Source organism: Dermacentor andersoni, chromosome 11 (assembly GCF_023375885.2).
Source record: "Dermacentor andersoni chromosome 11, qqDerAnde1_hic_scaffold, whole genome shotgun sequence".
Classification (NCBI taxonomy): Eukaryota; Metazoa; Arthropoda; class Arachnida; order Ixodida; family Ixodidae; genus Dermacentor; species Dermacentor andersoni.
This window is the reverse complement of record NC_092824.1, coordinates 11943826-11964804: the sequence shown is the minus strand read 5'-3', so window position 1 is coordinate 11964804 and position 20979 is coordinate 11943826. Positions and strand designations below refer to the sequence as shown.

Sequence of the window (20979 nt, the reverse complement as noted above, 5' to 3'; positions counted from 1 at the left end):
GAAAGCTACGGGGTTGGAGGTTCTGTACGTGTCACTGTGCCAAGTATTTGGCAGCATTTGACAGCGCTTTCGGTTTCTCAGAACAGACACTGAATCAGCGTAGCTTCCATGTGCAGTGGTTTCATATTTGCCAAAATGCAGAAGAGAAAAGCAGTGAAAATACATAAAATTTAACACACAGTGGTGCATTTTGTCATATTTTGCTCTTGTGAATAAGATGTTTGTGTTTTCTCTTTCCCAGTGTGGGCCCCTCACCAGGTTTGGCCATTTTAAACAGACAAGCGCAGCATATAGTTCATGCACTGAGACTCTCGTCTTCACAGTATTACAATGCCGCATGCCATGAAAACAACTTCAAACAAAACATTGCATGCCCTTCTTCTCAAGGAGGCCCCGCTCCCAGCCAGAGAGTCAAAGTCAGACACACAAATACCGTGATACAAAACGCACTGCTAGCTACATCACTCGCCATGGAATACGACTTCGATAAACCCTCCAGTGCAGAGCACTCAGTTCTGCCACAAGAAATGTGCCGCACGGCAAGAAAGGAAGACAATAAAATAAACATGGGAGGCGGTGCTCATCTTCAGTATGGGAGAAGACAGGGAAGGAACACTGCTTGGGACATGCTAATAGAGGCAGAGGTAAAGTGTGTCTTGGTTGGCAATGACGCTTGCCCCCGGGCGGCGTGGTAACAGGGCATTCAGTTTCTTCTATCTCCTCCAAGAAGGAACCGATCTGGAAAATTATTTTGGTAAGATTGTCCCCAGATGGCATTTTGCAACTTCCATTGCATATAGCCAAAATTTGCAGTGGGGCCTGATGAGGCGCCCTTAAGCTAATGCAGACGAGCATGTGGGAATTTTTTCAGAAGCGCTCTTGTGCGCATTTTGCTTCTGTAGCTTTCCCTTCATTGCCACAGAAAGCAGAAAGTTGTTAGCGAGTACATCCCAACGTATCACTGTTCTTTTATCTTCACTGTGTGTAGTAATGCTGTATCAAAAGACACAAAGTAAAGACAAGACAACATACTGGCTTACATGGGGCTGGTTTATTGGAACAATCATCACAGAGAGACCATACATTTCATGTTTCAACATTGAAATATGTCTCAAGTAAAGATGTTGGAGTAAATGCTGTAGTGGAAACTAACTGCACAGTATTGCATGTCTCTGTTGTTTAGTTAATGTATCATTGTACATTTATGCCTAGTGACAGCAGGCTGACTTATGCAAAATGGCAAGTCCTGCTTCACTCTCTCCATCCTGCTTATCTCTTCACAGCGTGTGGACATTCACGGAACCTGTCCTTGGAAGATGTGGCCTGGCACTGAGCCAGGGATGGCACACAGCTCCAAAGACATGCTTTACTGTGCCTACCCCGAGAGGCCTGATTGGAACCTGAGTCCTTGGGCCTTCGTGTGGAACTTGGTGCGTCCTTGTTCCTTCGTGAGCGCCAAGAATAAGGGAATCTGAGGGGCTTGGTTTTTGCTGCACAATCATGTGAAGAGAGCAGATGATAAAGCCAGGGAAAGCATAGGGAAATTATTTCTTATGTTTACTTGAAATCTAGAAATGGTAAGGAAAAGGGTACGTTGGGTAACGTAAAGGTAATAAAGGCTAGTATAAGGTAAGTAAAGGTAATGCTAGTAAAGGGAAATGAAAATGGATGGAAAGATAACTTGACACAGGGTGGGGACCAAACCCACATTATGTATGCGCTGCTTTACAAATTAGGCTACTGTGGCAGCCATCCTGTTCTTAACGTTCTTTGGTATTTGTGTATATGTGCAAGATTGGCCCTGGGAGTGTTAGCCAGCACTGCTCATGACCATGACGTCAGAGGGGAACATCTCTTTAGCTTCAGGCTTCATGTAGTATGTGAGATTAGGAGGAGGAAGCGGGCCAATGAGTTATCTCGTACGCAGCCATGGCTGTGCAATAAGCATAAATGGAGCCTCTCGATACAGAATTCGATGATGCCTCACACTTATTGGCTCCTATTGCTCAGTAGACCATAAATATTTATGGTCTTCTGAGCAATATGATACATCTAGCCCAGCAACATGTACTTCTGGATTACATTGGCTCCTGCCATTTCATTTATGTACACATTAGTGATAGCACTGAAGTTGGTGGTGGCCTGTGCTTACAGAGCAACACTGACTTTCTTGGCTAGTAGCCACGGTAACAGATGTTATCATCACTGCTTGGGAGTAATGCATCTGTTTGGACTACATCCTAATACTAGACCAGATGCAACAACCACGTTTAGTAGCCTGTTCTGCCAGGAAAGCAGTGTTTGAAAATAAGAATGCTTTGAAAACAAACGCTGGGAAGGAAAATTGTGTTATGTTTCTGAAGTTGTCTCTTCCACATAACAAGTACTTTTCTTTTGGGGAGGGGAGCGGGGGAAGGGGGCTTTGGGTACAGATTCGCATAAATTCCAACCTGTACCTAGAAAATTTAATTTAGTAGTCCAGAGGTGAAAATATATGTGCAATGCTGTGCAAGGGTGTCACGTGATAGTAGCGTGTAAATAATGTGCAAGGCAAATTCTAGTTCAGTCGAGAGAGTCCGTTTTCATTGATCAGTAGGGCATTCTTAATATAGCGTTGCACCTGGACTTATATTTATTTTTAAAGCAAACGGCTTTCCTTGGCTCTTCTTTCGGCAGTGGTAGGAGGTCAGCACAGACACTGATGCCAAGGTTTCACGCTCGCATTGCACGTTTGCTGCCGAACGCCACCTGTCGCAGCTCTTTGAGACACACATGCTGTCCGCCTATGCTACTGCTAGAGATGTGCTGGTCAACAGCTCTGTTCTATAGGGAATTGGGCAATGAAGCATCTAACGCTACCTAAATATCCTGACTGAAACAAGTATGTGTTGTCGTGTTTACTAGTATTTTAATTAAGCAAATAGCTTTCATGAACCATTCTGCTTTTCGCTTAGACTGACAATTATTGTCCTGCACAATTTTCCTGTATTTAATTTTTGTGGGATTCAAGCATCACTCAAGCCTGAAATATGTAGTGGCTTGGATTGCAATTCAAGCTGGGGACCTTGATTGCAGAGGTCCAATGCCTTTGAACCTTTACTCCACGCCATTACACTTGCCTCGGAACATTTGAGTGTAGGCACAGTGTCAATTTTTCTGCTCTTCTCTTTGTTTGCAGCATTTCATTCAGTACCTGATAAATTCCACGGTTGACTGCACCTACCGTGCTTCCGCGCATGGTGACCACTTGGAGTCTCTTAGCTGCCATGAGAGGCATGCCATCAAACTGGAATCCACACATGACACCACAACAGCCGTCCAAACCAATGTCTTGTAAGTCTGCTTGCGACACATTCTCCGTGTCATTGGTCATTACAAAATGGGACAACACAGAGCCTGTGTCGTATTATTATTATTATTATTATTATTATTATTATTATTATTATTATTATTATTATTATTATTATTATTATTTAGTGTCACATCCCTTTTTATCAAGTGATCACATAAGTGGATTTGGTCATCAGGGACATGGTAAAGCTGTGCCATATTGTCAAATCCACTATCTAGTCTGTCTCTACTGTCTTACAGAGGTAGTTACACCATCTCCGATTGGCTCCAAATACCAGCATGGCAGAATTTTGCAGTATGCTGAAATTTGACACTGTCTACAACAGCACCCCAGGGTTGTCTTTTTGAACTACCTGGGCTGCAGTTTTTTCTATGAAGGGTTCAAAGCATTGCTCAGACTCTTCTAAAAATTCTTGTGAATCCGCAAAAGATTCCTAAAGAAAGCCTTCAGTGACAAAGCTCTGAAATAACAAACAGCATTGTAAGACTTGCGAGTACTACTAATAATGCTGTCTACCATAACTGTTTATTTCGATAACTTCATGCCTTGCAATATAATATTACTGTGGCACATTTGTGAAGTGATTTCTTCATAGTTTATGTATTATCAAAAGCACTGCAAATCACTCTTGTCATTCAGCAAAAGCACTAACGCCCAAAGGCCCTGATGGTAAATAAATAAATAAATAAATAAATAAATAAATAATGATAACATCTGCTGTAGCCTATTACATTTTCTTATGAATCGGCTTGAGAAGTGCTAAGGATTTTTTTTAATATGTATGGCAAAAATTTGCCCGGAGCACACTCTTGCTGCTAGAGAGAAAGAGAGAGAAAGCGAGGGAGAGGAAAGATAGGTAGGTCAGCTGAGGTCACTGTTCTTCAAAAACTGCAGTAGCACACGAATAGCTTTCTGTGCCACTGACAGATGTGGCCAGGGTCCAAGAAATTTCGTTTTAGAAAGTGTTCTGGAGTCCAGTAAGCTCACTGCGGCCTGTAAGGAGATGCAGTAGAATTATGAAAAAATTATGCAGATCCCACGCACTGTGGGAACCAATGTAAGCGAAGCTGTCTGTTCTGTTTGCTTTGATTGACGATAATTAGCGGTGATGTTGATGGTGAATGTTTAATTTCTTAAACATTTTGTCCAACACAAGAGTGGTGAGTTGATGGTAAACATCACCTTGCGTGCACTGCTGTTTGTCTGTGTAGTACACAAAACACAAAAAGCGAGGTGTTTGCTTGAGGCATTGTGCGCCATATTTCATAACCTCTGAGAGGGTTGAGCATTGTCATTGCCTCATGCTACATCGCATCGGGGCAGAAGCATTAAACTTGAATTGCATGTGTGTTCAATGGGGCAGGTTGGTTCATCTTCAGTATAAAAACAGGAACAGCGCAACACAGGACAACCGAGTAAAGAGCACAGGACAGAGCACAGTACAGGACGCTCTCTCCTGTGCTATTTACTCACTTGTCCTGTGTTGTACTGTTCCTGTTTTTATATTGAATTGGATTATGGGGCTGTACATGCCAAAACCACAATGAATTAATGTGGCTCTGCTTCTGTGGCTCTGGGCATTATGCACATTCGACGCAGTGCAGTCCAAATGAGTTCCTCGCATCTCTTTTCTTCTCTGCCACTCTCTTTCCATGTATATGCACACTCTGAACCACCCCCCGACACGCTGTATCGAGCCTTTGCCTCGAGTTGTTGAAAAATTCGACTTCGCCCTGCCATCTGCTAGCCACCTGGTTAGCTAAGATGGTAGAGCGGCATCCCTGATGAGGCAGTGGTCCCTGGTTCGAGTCCCGGACCAGGATGAATTTTTCTTCAACTGGGAGGCTTTTCTTTCAAGGAACCCATATGGGTTTCCTCTATAACAATTGCTACGAATGGGTGGATGTCTCATTTTCCCTTAATGAGATACTTCTCTCCACCTTCCAGGTTTCCGCAGAACTATTAGGTCATAAGAAATGTGTATGTGTTGATATCTTCTTCCATGCACCTGCTAAATTTTAATTGTGAGCCAGCTTTTATGCCCACAAGCATATATTGTCTTAGTACAATACGGACAGTAGAGAGGGAGATGTTCTTCAAGAACTGCAGGACAACTTGTTGAAAAACAAACAGGCCAGAGACACGTCTTCTTTGTCCTCGCCGAATCTCACTGACCCACTTGATGAAGTCCGTTAATGTCCCTATCTTCGATGTCGTCTGCATAGAATACATGCGTCATTTGTCCCTCCCTAAGAGATCATTGTCCCGATGCTAGACCAGAAGTGTCACTTGCGGAAGTAAGGGCCTCTTGCATAGTTATTCGCTCTCATACGGCTTCATGCGGACAACGTGCACAAGTTCAGGACGGTGCGTGCGGTGCCGCGTACAATTGGGACTATCGGGGACGACCTCGTACGTGACATCACTGAGTCTGCGCAATACTCGATATGGTGCGAAGTATCGCCTTAACAGCTTCTCGGAGAGGCCTTGTTTCCGCATTGGTGTCCAAACCCACACTCTGTCGCCGACGTGATAGATTACCATTCGATGGTGAAGATCATAGTGCCCTGCGTCATAGTCTTGTTGTTGGCAGATCCGCAAGCATGCGAGCTGCCGAGTCTCTTCTGCGCATTGCGTAAACAGATCGGCGTCCGTATCAGTGTCGTCAAAGTCATGTGGAAGCATCGCATCCAACATCATTCGTACATCCCGTCCGTGAACAAGGGTGAATGGAGTCATGCGCGTCGTCTCATGTTTCGCCGTGTTATATGCAAAGGTGATATAAGGTAGGATGTCGTCCCAATTTTTATGTTCAACATCCATGTACATAGAGAGCATGTCTTCAATCGATTTGTTTAGCCGTTCTGTTAATCCGTTGGTTTGTCGATGGTAGGCAGTTGACTTCCGATGAGCCGTTCCACTTAGCAGCAAGACATGATCTAAAAGCACAGCCGCGAACAGTTCCTCAGTCTGTTATTACGACGGTTGGTGCGCTGTGTCACAAAATGTGCTCAATGAAAAAGCGCACCACCTCGGCTGCTGTGCTTCTCTGGATTGCCTTTGTTTCAGTGTAACGTGTAAGATAGTCAGTTGCGACGATAACAAACGATTCCCAGCAGTAAAAGTAGGAAGTGGGCCCAATATATCCATTCTGATTTGATCAAATGGTCTTCGAGGAACCTGGATGGGTTGTAGGAGGCCGGCTGGTTTCGACGGAGGCGACTTGCACCTCTGGCAGTTGAGGCAAGTGCAAACGTGATGTTTCACGGTGGTGGTAAGCCTCGACCAGTAGTACCTCTGCTGCACTCTGGCCCACGTTCTCATGTGGCCTAAGTGACCAGCAGTCACCTCGTTGTGACATGCTTGAAGTACTTCCATACGAAGAGCTGCAGGAATGACGAGCAGATAGGGGGACCCGGTCGAAGAAAAGTTTGTTTTGTAGAGGGCTTCGGCCTGCAAACAAAATGACAACAGTCCTCTTGCGAAAACTGTAGGTGGTTTCACGGATCTGCCCTCTAAGTAATTGATGAGTCCAAGCAACTCAGGGGGTCATCCCATTGTTGTTGCACGATGGTGGATGTGTCCAGAACACAAAGAAATGCCAAGTCTTCTTCAGGTGAAGCAGACGACTCTATCGGCGATCGAGACAGGCAGTCAGCATCCGTATGTCGTTTCCCCGACTTGTACTTGACAGTCATGTCAAACTCTTGCAGCCGTAGGCTCCAACGCGCCAGTCGTCCGGAAGGATCTTTAAGGTTTATCAACCAACACAGTGAATGGTGGTCGCTGATAACTGTGAAGGGGCGGCCATACAAATATGGGCGAAATTTCATAACTGCCCATACTACGGCGAGGCATTCTTTCTCAGTTGTGGAGTAATTAGCCTCTGTGCGTGAGAGTGTTCTACTTACATAGGCAAGTGCTCTTTCTGTGCCCTTCTGCCGCTGCACAAGAACAGCTCCCAAGCTAACATTGCTGGCATCAGTGTGGAGCAATGTAGGAGCAGTCTCATCAAAGTGAGCAAGCAATGGAGGTGTCTGGAGATGTTCCCGCAAGTCGTTGAATGCATCTTGCTCTTCGTCGCCCCGTACAAAAGCAACGTTGTCTCTCATCAGGCCAGTTAACGGCGACGCAATGCGAGCAAAGTCTGCAATAAACCGCTGGTAATAGGCACAGAGGCCCAGGAAGCGCCTGACAGCCTTTTTATCAGATGGTACGAGAAACGGTGCTACGGCAGCAATTTTCTCAGGATCTGGGCGAACACCTGCGTGGCTGACCACGTTACCCAGAAACCGTAGTTCCACGAAGCCAAAGTGGCACTTCTCCGTTTCAGGGTGAGGCTGGCGAACTGGATGGACGGTAGAACCGCTTCAAGCCGTTCGAGGTGTTCTTCAAACGTTGCGGAGAACACGATGACGTCATCCAGGTAGACCAAGCAGGTTTTCCAGTTCAGACTGGAAAGCACAGTATCCATGAGGCGTTGGAACGTAGCAGGGGCAGAGCACAAGTCGAAAGGCAAGACTTTAAATTCGTATAGGCCGTCTGGTGTCACGAAAGCAGTTTTTTAACAGTCTCTTGGATCTACCTCGATTTGCCAACATCCACTTTTTAAGTCCATTGAAGAGAAGTAATGCATGTGACGAAGCCTGTCGAGTGAATCATCTATATGGGGAAGCGGGTACACGTCTTTCTTTGTCACCTGATTTAGTTTTCGGTAGTCCACGCAGATACGCAAGCTGCCATCCTTTTCTTGACTAGAACTACAGGAGATGCCCAGGGACTGATTGATGGTCAGATCACGTCGTCTTCCAGCATTTTTGTCGCTTGTTGTTGTATGGCTTCACATTCTCTGGGATCCACACGATAACGATTTTGATGAATTGGTCTTGCCGTATCCTCTGTAATTATCCGATGCTTCGTTAGAGGCATCCGTCCAACGCTGGACGTCAACGCAAAGCAGTTATTGAACTTCGAGAATAGCGTGAGAAGCCACTCTCATTCGTGCTGCGATAAAGCAGTGCTGACATCAAGTGCAGAAGCTGGGTCTTGCGTAGGCGCTTCTTCGAGTAGTGAACAGCAGCCACGAACATCCTCAACACCATCAAAAGAAGCCACAGCCGTGCCCTTTGGGAAGTACCATTGCTCAGTGCTAAAATTGGTTAGTAATAGGTTAGTGCGCCCGTCGGTGACATTTACGATTCCTCTTGCGACCGTGATACCGTAAGTAAGCAACAACATGGTTATTTGGTCGGCAACTCCTTCGCAATGAAACGGTGCATCACATGCTACTGATACAAGGGTACATGATCGAAGCAAGGTTTGGGTACGGGCTAGTTGGTATTCCATGGTATCAGTCGTCACTTACAGCGCATACATAGACGAGGGACAAAAAGGACAACGAAGACAAGCGCTTGTCTTCGCTTGTCTTTGTCGTCCTTTTTGTCCCTCGTCTATGAATGTGCTGCTGTAAGTGACGATTGATAGATGATCGAGGTGGGAAGACAACATCGTGTTCTGCTAGACGAAAGGAGTTGCGTTGCGGTGATAAGCAATGGACTAAACCAGGGCTCTTATAAAATGTCACCATGCGGTCCGGGATGTTAATGACGGCACCATATTCTTTCAGGAAATCCACTCCAATAATCAAATCTTTACAATACACAGGAAGAACGATGAAAGCGGCCACGAAAGAAGAATCCCGGATGCTAATTCTAGCAGTACATCTTGCAGTAGGCATCAGTAATTGGCCGCCTGCCGTCCTTATGTAAGGTCCCGTCCATGGCGTCATTACTTTCTTCAGGCGGAGGATGAGTTCCTGACACATTATAGAGAAGTCGGCACCAGTGTCGACTAACGCTATCACCGGCTGTCCATCCACCAAAACATCAATGTTGGTGCTCACAATTTCTTCGGTGTCGGGATTTAGCGGCTTTACGTCGTTCTGCGGCGAGAGTGTCGGGGGCTTCTTATTGTTTTGCAGTGGGCCTACAACCTTAACCCCCAGAGGTCACCGCCTTCTGTTTCCCCGGCGTGTGCTGGGCGACCTTCGTCCTCGGAGGTCAGCAAAAGTACGTCCAGTAGAGGAAGGCATCTGACGTGGAAGGGTTGGAGAGCACGACCGATGGCCGAAATCGGACTGAACATGCAGCACGGATTCGTCATTGGGGTGTGCTATTCGAGGTCCCTGAAAAGCAGTTTAGTCGCGGCGTAGCATGGAGTCGTCATTTGCACGTCGACCATAGGACCACGGACGAAAAGGTCGAAATGATGTGTCGCGATGCCAGCAATGACGCGAAATGTGGCTGGTGCCTCTGCAGTGAAAACAGAGTGGGCGCCTATCGACGGTGCGCCATACGTCAGTTCTCCGAAATTGCGGCCGTCCCGGGGTGTCATGTTGCAGCGTTGACCAAGGCGCTGTGAACGGCGGCTGGTGGTATGACTGTAGCTGCGTAACGGGTGCACGCCTCGAAGCCTCCTCTTGCGGCGGTGACCAAGGAGCGGCTGTTGGAGGAGGTGGTACGGCGGTGTCATCGTAACGAGTGATGGGCATTGGACAGCGGCTGCGTAAGTCATGGGACGCTGGTGATCTTGAAGATCAGCTACCAGTAACCCCTGCCTGATTTCGTCATGCACCACTCCGGCGATTGGCACTACGGGTCTATCCACTGTCGATGTCAGAATCTTTTGATTTTCCTCTCTGACAAGTTCTATGACAAGTTCTCTGATCAATTCCCGCAAGTGGTTCTGATACTCGCCAGTCACTGTGGCAGCATTGATTGTGGTGCTGGTGGACAGTCGATCATACTGCCTGCATTTCTGATGAAGAGCCCGCTCAATAGCCATAGCCTCTTTGATAAAGTCAGCGATGGTGACTGGTGGATTCCGCACTAGCCCCGCGAACAACTGCTCTTTTACACCTCGCATGAGGTAACGCAACTTTCTTTCTTCAGTCATGCTCGGGTCGGCTCTACGAAAGAGGCGGGCCATGTCCTCGGTGAACATTGTGATCGACTCAATAGGTTGTTGTACCCGTAGCTCCATCATCTTCTGGGCGCGGTCGCGTCGGTCGGCACTCACAAAAGTATCCATGATTTTCTGTCATTCCATGTCGCTAGGCTAGCTTCGCAGTTCTCGTACCAAGTACGGCCACTGTCGTCAAGGGCAAAAAAATGTGGGAGAGCTTTTGCTGCTCAGTCCACTGATTAATCACTGCGACGCGTTCATACTTGTCAAGCCAGTCTTCAATGTCTTTGAAGACTGCACTGCGATAGCGATCGGGAACCAGAGGATGCAGAACGGTTACTTGCTGTGGACTGGAAAACCGGCTGCTTTGCGGTGCTTGCGGTGGGCTGGTTTCAGCCAGTGCGAGATGTGTGGAGCTCCTGGCAAGAGGTGGTTGCAGGGGGGGAGAACTCTGGGGCAAGGCCTAGCAGTCGACGACTAAAGCGATGCACGGGTGTCGTAACTGGTGATAACACGTCCAGGATAGAGGAATGACTCCCGGAAGGACTCCGGAGCATCAGGCGCAGTCAGTACCCCGCACCTCCACCAGTGTCGCAGTACAACGCGGACAGTAGAGAGGGAGACATTCTTCAAGAACTGCAGGACAACTTGTTGAAAAGCAAACAGGCCAGAGACACGTCTTCTTCATCCTCGCCGAATCTTACTGACCCACTAGATGAAGTCCATTAATGTCCCTATCTTCGTTGTCATCTGCTTAGAATACACGTGTCAATATCATGGGTATTTTATAATGAACTTTAATCTTTTGAGGTAAGAAATGAAGCCTAGACACGTGATTTTTTTCCTGTTTCTTTTTTCTTTTTCCTTTAGCTACAATATGTTGCTGAGGTCTCTGGGAGCCACTGAAACATCATCCAACGACGTCGGTGACCTCCTTGACTTGGTACCAGCAGGAATCGCTTTCAAGCACCTTCCCACGCCAGACCCAACACAAGCAAGACTTCATGAAAGTGAGAAGGCGAGGCTGGAAAGTGCGGCACGCAACAAGCTGGCTGAGCTCGTCTCTACGGCCGAAACAGATGTCAGGCTGTTTACAATTCCGCTCTTCCATGAGTTCATTGAACTGTTGAGGGAAATGGACAATCTGCTCGACTTTGTCGACTCTGTTGCCAACTGTGACCGCAGGCCAGATGATACTGGTGTTGATGAAAACTTGTGCACAGAGAAGTGGAAGGTCAGTTGTTTCCTTATCACGGTTTTATGCATATGCGTGTAAATGTGCATGCAAGTGTTGTTAGGTTATCCACTGTGAGAAATGTGTCAAGATGGTTATGAATTATATTGTGTTTATTTTTTCATTTATTTAATTACTGTATTTGCACGTAAATAATGCTTTGGGAGTAATTCCGGTTATAAAACCTGGGATGTCGCAAAATCAGAGGATGTGTAACTGGAGTTCCACTGTATACATTATTTAAGACGTGTTTGCAACATTTTCGTTTTACTTGTGCGCCCATTTTTCAAAACCCTAAAATAAGAACGAAATGTGCCCAAATTATGCAAGTAAATAGAGCACTTCTTTCTGTCTAGTTAAAATGCTTGTTCATATGCCTGTCCCCTCTGCCTTCTTTTTTTTTTTCTGGCAGTCTGGTTATAACAATTATCTGTTAAAACAATGGGATTTTCTTGGTACTTGGACATTGTTGTAAGTGGGTGCGACTGTATTTGCATTTGCAGAAGGCGGTAATGAACAATTCAAGTTCACATTGCACAAAGCAGTTCTCTGGTGACATTACTGATGTGCTGTAGAATACGATTACTGTACTAAATTGCTTTGGACCAAGTTAACTTCTTCTTTAACTAGGTGTTGTGATTTAATAGCACAGTTGCTTGAGATTTTAAATGAGTGCAGGGAGCTCTTCAGTATACTTTATTGTAGCCTAAGTAATATAATTAATATATTGCTATCCTTAGCATCATGAATCATGACTCCTGGCATTATAAGTTTGCCCTCGTTGTTGTAGGAACTGAGTGAACTGACGAACATAAAACAGCAGCTAGCAACTGCCAGCGTAGCTAACATTCTGTTGAAAACTGGGGTCATGTTTTCTAGTGCTTTGTGCAGAAACTTGAGACAAGACAAACAAAAGACGATGCACACATAATCTGCTTCATTCTAGAAAAGATGTCGCACCAACTGGGACAGAACTCAACCCTTGGCGATTTTAGTTTAGCCCTTGCTTTGTGTGTAACAGCTCTATTGATAGCGCTAGTTTTTACAGTTAAGGGCTTTTCAGGTTTTGCTTTATAATTTATCTGAATTTTGTACAAAAAGAAAGGCACTAAAGAAAGGCACTAAAATACAATTCGGTTTAGCTCCTCCATTTATTATAATCGAGGTTTTGTTACATAACAGTGCAACAGTAACAAGATTTCACTGTATAGTACAAGATAGCTTCAATACATTTTTTTTTTTTGAAAGTGCATGCTGGTGTAACAGCATGGCAGTGGACTCGATTTTAAATAACCTTTGTGAAAAGGTGTGGTTTGTGCAGCATATTTCACATTTGGCCTTGCCATCCTCTGTTGTAGAGGAGGACCTTAGATATGCATTCACTGACCACCTGCCATTATGGCTTGGTGGCTATGGCATTGTGCTGCTAAGTACAAGGTTGAAAGGTCACATCCCAGCCCAGTGGCCACATTTTAGCAGAGGCAAAATGCAAAAACACCTGTGTACCATGTATTCGGTGCATGTTACAAATCCCAGCTGGTCAAAATTAATCCTCTGCTACGGTGTGCGTCGTAATGAGATTGTGGTTTTGGCACATAGATTCTGAGATAGTAATTGGCATTCACTGACCACAGAGTGCTTGCAAATTCATGGTTTAAGAAAACTCCTACATAGTGCTATATTATTACAACTCGTCAAATCAAGTTCCATAACATGTCCAGTACAGTGGCTTGGGTGTTACGGTATTTTGCTGCTGAGCCCAGATACCACAGGTGCTTATTTTCTTAGACTATGCAACATTTTAAAGATTGCCTGTGGCAGATAGCAATGTTCTAATCCTGGAACTGGTTGCTCGAAGAAGCAGACACCACTTGCACGAGAAATCGAAATGCACGATCGACCAATTAACAAAACATTACTAATTCATTTTCTAACTAATTGCTTTACGGCTATAAACTTTAGCTGGTGAGTTTGCAAGGCATAGTCACTAAGAACAAATTCTCAGGATGACACCGGCTTGACAGAGCACACATTAATGAGGACGAGAGGAAACAATTGGGACAAAAAAACAAGCATACGTAAAGAAGCACTAACCACCAGCTGGTTTATTTTTAGGTGGAAGCTCATATTTGACCATGAACAAAATATTGCATTGCAACTGTGTGAAGACGTGGGTGGCGAATCCAATCAGCAGAGCTTCTCAGATTAAAACACACCCTCGCATATTCGCGGTGTAAAATTTTCGTCAATACCTTAATTTCGATATCGGTGAGTGTGACGGAAGGTGACCTCATGTACTTGTAATTTTCTTCTTCCATCTGGTATGTTTCATTGCTTGGTTAATTATTGCCATTATTTGTTCTTGCCACTTAATGATGGTACATTCCACAGATGCTGGCGATGTCCTTCCTGAAAGATGCCCTGATACAGAGCAACACAGTGCCGACACTGCATGCGTTCCGTCATCTCGTGACCCACGGCCACGTGAGCCAGGCCTACCTGCCACTCGCATTCCACTGCTGGAGTTTTCTGCACAACAATGACACACGCTACCTGGAAGAAGTCTTTGTGAGTAGTTGTATGAGTGGATCAACACAGGGGGTCATAAAGGACAAACATACGACTGATGCCTTCAAGTTGTTGTTAAGATTTCCGAGACAGATAAATGGGTACATTGGCAGGTTGGTATTGCAGTTGCATAATTTGGTGAGACTAACTGCTACAGCGTATTATCGATGGTCAGTGATCAGTGTCCTTTCTTATAAGAATTTATCCAACTTGTTTATCTATTTACTCAGAATATGTGAATGTGAGTTTTGACACATTGCACTCTCTAATGGCACGTCATCACGAGAACGACATTGCTACTTAGCAGTCTCAACGAACACTGAACAGTGCCATTCCTTATCCAATGGAGTTGCCTTCAGCTTCTCGTCTAGCTGCCCAAATAGCATAATTTAAGGCTTTGCTGCAGTGAAAATTTGTCAGTAGGTGCATTGCATTCTGCTATAGGCTTACAGCAGCATTGCTGTCATACAGTCTCACATGTCACTGAACGGTAATATTTTTTTGCCTGTGATTGATGGAAACCCACTGCTTGCATATGACACTAGCTAATCACTGAAAGAGCTTTATCTAGCCAGGCAAGAACTGGCAGAGAGTGAGGGGAGGGGGGCCAAGAGAAGGTTGGGAGGTTAACTAGATTTTGTCCTGTTTGCTACCCTACTCATGAGGAGGAGGAGTGATAGAGAGGGAAAGAAAAGACATGAACCCAGATCAATTGCATGCACTATACTACAAAGTGCAGCATGTCCACAGTCGGGCACTAAAATCTATTCCACTCACATACTGGAGAAGCACTTGTGCGCCTTTTTAGGCTGGTAAGCTGTGAGGCCAGGATTCCAGGACATATGCTTTAATAAAATGCAAATCACCTAGTCTCGTCAAGGCACACTGGAGACTCTCGCCTTGTTTGTCAAAGCAGAGGAGGTGACTAGTAGACACTTCACATCTCCAATTAGTGCACATGGGTGAGTCAGCTGGTATGAATCAGTGAAGGCTACTTCGATACCTACAGCCTTAAAAAAGTGCAAGGTTATTGGGGAAGGGTGTCTCAATGACAATTGAGATGGTTTGTGTGGCCCCAGTATAACATGGCAGAAGGTTCCTTTTTTTTAACAAAGTACGGTCTATGCTCGTTACAGCGGACCCGTGTACAACAGACTTTCAGATATAATGGACCATATTTCAGCCTTAGTTTGTTCTACCTATTTTATTAATGCAACAAAGTTCAGTTTTCACGGACCGCGCTACAACGGACTATCGGCTATAGCAGACGAAATTAGCAGTAATTTTTTCCAAAATCGGGCATATAAAACATACTTTTGTTGTGTCGACACAGGCTGACAACTGGCTTGCGAGGGTCATCCAACAATCGTGGCTCAATATCGTGCACATGAGGAAGGAAGGCGGGGCGGAAACACGCAGTCTTCTTTTGCGCACAAGGCACAGGGGTCGTGGGGAGGCGAGAGAAAGGGGCGTTCTACTCCGGCGGCTGCTGCTTACAGTGTGGCCTCCGTATATTGAAAGCAATCTGCGGTTTAGGCAAAGTGCACCCACTGCCGGTAGCTGCGTTTGCACTGCGCTTTCATTGTTTCGTTCACGTTGAAGCGAGAGACAGCACGAAGGTCAATTCGCCCGCTGCTGCTGCCACATTGGCTTAATTTGCTATCTCAATCGATGCTTCGCCTTTTGGGGGAAACTGTGACTTTTTTGTTTGTTTTTTGCTTTGGATGTTTGTCACTCACTCTCCACAACAAAGTTGTTAGGCATCGCGATGAAAGCTTCGGAAGTGAGGTGTTTCAAATATTACGGACTTCGGATAAAACGGGCATTTTTTTGGATTATCGGAGTTCGTTGTAGAGAATTGACTGTATTGTCAGAATACCATTAAAATGTATAAATTATGGTGCCACATAATGGATATAAACTTCTTTAATTGACTTTCTTTTAGACCTCGCTGTTACCTCTCTGCCTTTTACTTCTTGTTTTCTCTTTCTCTCACTGTTTTTTTTTTCTTTTTTGTATTTTTTCAGAGAGAAGAAACATTCAGTTATATGTTTCATGTCAGTAAGTTTTATATAAATGTGCTTGTTAAATTCTATTTGAAAATTTGTCTAGTTGATCACCATTAACTATTCTGAAATGTGTGCTTGAAGCAATAATGAAATTAGCTATTTTGGACAAGCGAAGTTTTGTAGTACAACTTCAGTGAATATGATTCCACCAGGCACATTCAGGAAGACTGCCACATTATTTGTAGTCAGATGTCGCAAAGTAACACAAGCACCCACAATGATGCAAGATTTGATGGCCTTGTGGCGTTCTGACACAGCTGTGAACAATTTATAATAAGTAGCATCAAATAAATCACCAGTTCACACATAATGATGAACGAAAACAATCCAGGCATACCTCAGGCATCTGTGTAATGTCCCTGTCACATGGGCAATTTCAATGTTCATTGGAGGCTACCTGCATTGGACTTTTTGAGGATGATGCAAATGTGATCTCGACTATGCTAGCAAGATTCAAGTAGTGTACTGCTCAGAACTACCTGTAGTGGCATTCACCCTACCCCGAGTGTGATCTACACTGACTCCAGCAGACTTATAACTAGCTGTACAAATCATGCCATGAATTGCTGTGAATTAACTATCCCCATACTATGCCAATTTAGGCCACAGTTAAGTTGCATTTGTTGTTTGTCTTTCAAGACTTTGCACTGTCTTGTTGGGTTAACGAGTGGAATTACTGCTGATTTGGTAAAGCCTGTTTTACATGTGTGGTATGGGCAGAGCACTTTGTGTGGCTTTCAGCTGCATCGTGTTAGTATGCAACATTAAGGACCCTGGGTTGATAAACATTATTCAGCAAGTACCATAGTGTTGTGATGGAGGAAACAGGGTTGAAAAAAAATGCCAAGCTTGCCATGTGAATAAGTAAAAGGTGGTTTCTCTCTGCCATGCTTGTGCAGGAAATCTGCAAGTCAACTGAGCACCGGATGTGTTGGCTTCTCTTGGGACGTATGGTACGAAAGTATCACACCAACAACGAAGACAAGAATGCAGTGAGTTGTTGCTTTTCAGTGAGAACGTATTTTTCTCACAGCTTCCTAGTGACTTTCTCCTTTTCTTTTTCTTTCTTTCTTTTTCTTAGGCAAAAAAAAATTAATGACTGCCATTATTGTATGCCCAACTGCTTCTGTACCATTCCTTATGTACCATTCCGCTGCTGTAAAACTGTGGAATGGTTTACCCGTTAGCATTAAATCTTCATCCTTTCATACATGTAGTCATGCCCTTAAGCTGTTCTATGTGTGTAACTAAGTTTACATCATTCATTACACTATATTTGTCATTTGTATGTATTGACAGTTTTTTTATGCACTATAGGCTTATATACATACAATTTGTTTTCATTTATATTATTTTTCTATGTTGTATTTTTGCGATTATGTTCGTTTGCTTTAGTTAGCTTGCTCTTCTTTAATACATCTCTACATTGCTATTATTAACCGAAGGTCCCGTTGCTGTCTTTGACTTTGGGACCCTCGTCTGTATATTGTATCTTACCAATGCATTGTATTTAAAGAATAATAAACTGAAACTGAAACTGAGTGAAGTTAGACAATATAAAACGGGCACTGCGATTCTGTACCAATTCTAATTGATAGTAAGGGTTTCGAGACCCGGATCCCATACCAAGCTTTCATATTCTAATTTAGATCGCACTAGGGTTTTGTAAAGTAGTAGTTTTAATGAAGATGGAGCCATAGAAAAATTACGGCGCAAGTAACCAAACATGTGGTTAGCATTGTTAACAATATGATCAACGTGAAGTTGCCATGAAAGAAATATATGAAAGTTATGTGTACCCCTAAATATACATTGTTACTTGTTCAAGTATAGAGCCTGAAATATGGTACACACTAAGATTCACGTTAGCCGACCTGTGTGAAACATGCATAAATTTACATTTGTTAGAATTCAGTTTAATCAGCCAAGTGTGACACCAACTAGATACTTTATCTAAGTTGCATTGTAGTATTGACGGGTCTGAAATGGAAGAGATTACTCGGTAAGTAATGCAGTCATCTGCAGCAATCTGTGCTGTAGCGTACCTGCCAGCGTGCGTCTGATAGTAGCGGGAGACTTTAATCTTCCGGGTGTACAACGGGACAGCCTCAAAAGTGGTTCTTCCAGCGTTACAAACTGTGACACCCTGTTGGACATTGCATTTAATAAAAACTTAATGCACGTTGTGATTGAGATAACTAGAAGTGGACCCACGAGAGAAACATTGCTGAACTTGGTGTTTGTAAATGAAAAAATACACGAATAGGAGGTGAATATTGAAGAAGGACTTTCAGACCACAAAATTGTTATACGTTGCATAAAATATGGTCTACCTTGTAAAAATAAGAAAAGGAAACAAATCTTTGTTAGAGATTTCAACAAGGCTGAGGAAATCGGCGTTTTACACCACTTAGAAAAGCAACTTCACTCTTTTGATGGATCGGATAACGTTGATATCTTGTGGATGGAATTTAAAAGAATAATCAATTATTGTGTGGAAACATTCGTACCTCAAAAAAAAAAAAAAAAAAAAAAACTGAGAAAGCGTAACCCATCGGTTAATCAGGAAATAATTCAGTTAAAACGCAAATCGAAACACATGAAAGGAAACAACCTAAGAAAACAAGATGACATTGCACAAGTATCATTTCTGCTTAAGCACGAGTTAATCTCAGCAAAACAAAAAATATTTTTCTGAGACCTTACCTTCTTTTATGTTTCTGGCATCACATCACTCTGACGAAAGACAGCATTCAGTACATAGATTTCGGAGGGTGCATCGTAACTGATCACACAGAAATTGCTGAAAAATGTAACGAGTCCTTTCACTTTGTATTCATGCCTTCTGAAGTTGAAAGCATAGACCTCTTCACAGAAATTATCCACGAACAGGAAAGCATGCCATATATCACTATATCTGAGCAAGGAATATTATCGCTTTTGCTTGAGATTGGCACAAAAAAGTCTGTTGATCCTGACATCGTCCCCAATGAGATTTTAAAACGTTATACAGAATGGGTGTCGAAATATTTAAACATTATCTTCAGCTTGTCCCTAGATAAGCAAAAATTGCCTTCCGACTGGTTAAGAGCAATAGTTACACCTGTTCACAAAACGGGAAACAAACGTTATGTTGAAAACTACAGGCCAATTTCAATCACTTCCACGTGCTGCAAAATACTAGAACATGTAATATCGGCAAGTTTATTTGATTACCTTGAGGGCCAAAATCTGTTTAATCCTCATCAACAATGCTTTAGACGCAAATTGTCAATGATCACTCAGCTCGTAGAAACAGTCCACGAGTTAGCAAAAGCAATCAACGATAAAAATCAGGTAGACGCAATTTGTCTTGATAAGTCAAAAGCATTCTATCGGGTTCCACACACAGAATTTATGAGGAAACTACAGAATTTTGGAATTAATAGCACTATTGTCGCTTGGAATCATATCTTAAAAATAGAACGCAGTATTTGGAAATCAACAGCACGAAATCCGGCATTCTGAGCGTTTCATCAGGTATGCCCCAAGGCTCCGTGCTTGGCCCCGTCTTATTTCTTTGTTACATCAACGATATTGCAAAGACAGTTTTTCCTTAGGTATTAAGGTTCATTTATTCACAGACGATTGCCTGCTTTACTCACATATAACACCCAAAGAATATAAAATTACGTTAAACACAGCATTAAGTAGTGTCCATGACTGGTGCACAAAATGGAAAATGAAAATAAATCATAGCAAAATGTCATTTATAAGAATAACAAACAAAATTAAATATATTCTTCCGTTTGAATACGAAATTGAAGGACACAAGATAAAGTAAGCTGCTTCAAGTATCTAGGCATAACGATAAGCAAAATTTAAGTTGAGATAGGCACATTCATAGCTTATGTAGTGCAGCCATGAGAAAATTTGGGACTTTGCGCCAGAAACTAGGACAGCAACCACAACAGCGAAACTAACTGCCTATTTGACACTTGTAAGACCGACTTTGGAATATGGCTGTATCGCGTGGGACCCCTATACAAAATATCATATAGCAAGGATTGAAAAAGTACAAAGAAGGGCAGCTAGATTTATTCTATCTAGATATAATTCTACGAATTCAGTCTCGGGGATGTTGTCAGAACTTAAATTATCTCAGCTACTAGAGCGGAGAAGAGTTGCTAGACTTAAGTTCCTCCATCTTTTGTGGGGTAACTTCTTTAATTCGAACACTGGACTGTATACACAAAGCAGCGCTCGGCCCGAACATTGAGGAACAGTCACAACCAACAACTTACACCCTTCCAAGCTCAGATCAACACATTTAAATATTCATTCTTCCCATGAACAATTGAAGAATGAAACTCACTGCCACAGCACATAATGCAAACAGATGCTGTCAGTTCGTTTGAAAAATCTATACACCTTTACCTTGACCTGCCAAATTAACCACGACAGTTCGTTTGTAGCGAATTACAACTACCTGGAAATATTGATGTTGCTGTGTGTGCTGCTACTACGGCATTTCTATTTTGTTGTGAGTCGCAAGTTGTGCACATTAATTTTATTTTTGTATGTACATCTCGACAAGGCTGTGATTGTCAAAGCATTCTGCATTGTGACAAATATTTCCCACCCTGTAACGGGCCAAAAAATGGGGTAACAGTATTAATAAATGAAATGAATGAATGAAATGGAAAAGTCTGATTGTGGAGTTAATAGAGTTTGGTCGATCATTAATATATATTAGGAACCATAACAGCCCCAGCACCGAACCTTGAGGCATGCCTGAGGTAACATAACATGGG

General features: G+C 43.5%; 1 protein-coding gene across 1 annotated transcript in view; it reads left to right on the top strand.

The window, feature by feature from the left end:
• LOC126517671 (uncharacterized) overlaps positions 1 to 20979 on the top strand; it is a 228286-nt gene that overhangs the window by 37554 nt on the left and 169753 nt on the right. Inside the window, exons 6-10 of the mRNA XM_055064380.2 lie at positions 1284 to 1430; positions 3179 to 3333; positions 11186 to 11549; positions 13941 to 14117; positions 17086 to 17178. Coding sequence (XP_054920355.2) covers positions 1284 to 1430; positions 3179 to 3333; positions 11186 to 11549; positions 13941 to 14117; positions 17086 to 17178 — 936 coding nt within the window. The remainder of the gene's footprint in view (positions 1 to 1283; positions 1431 to 3178; positions 3334 to 11185; positions 11550 to 13940; positions 14118 to 17085; positions 17179 to 20979) is intronic.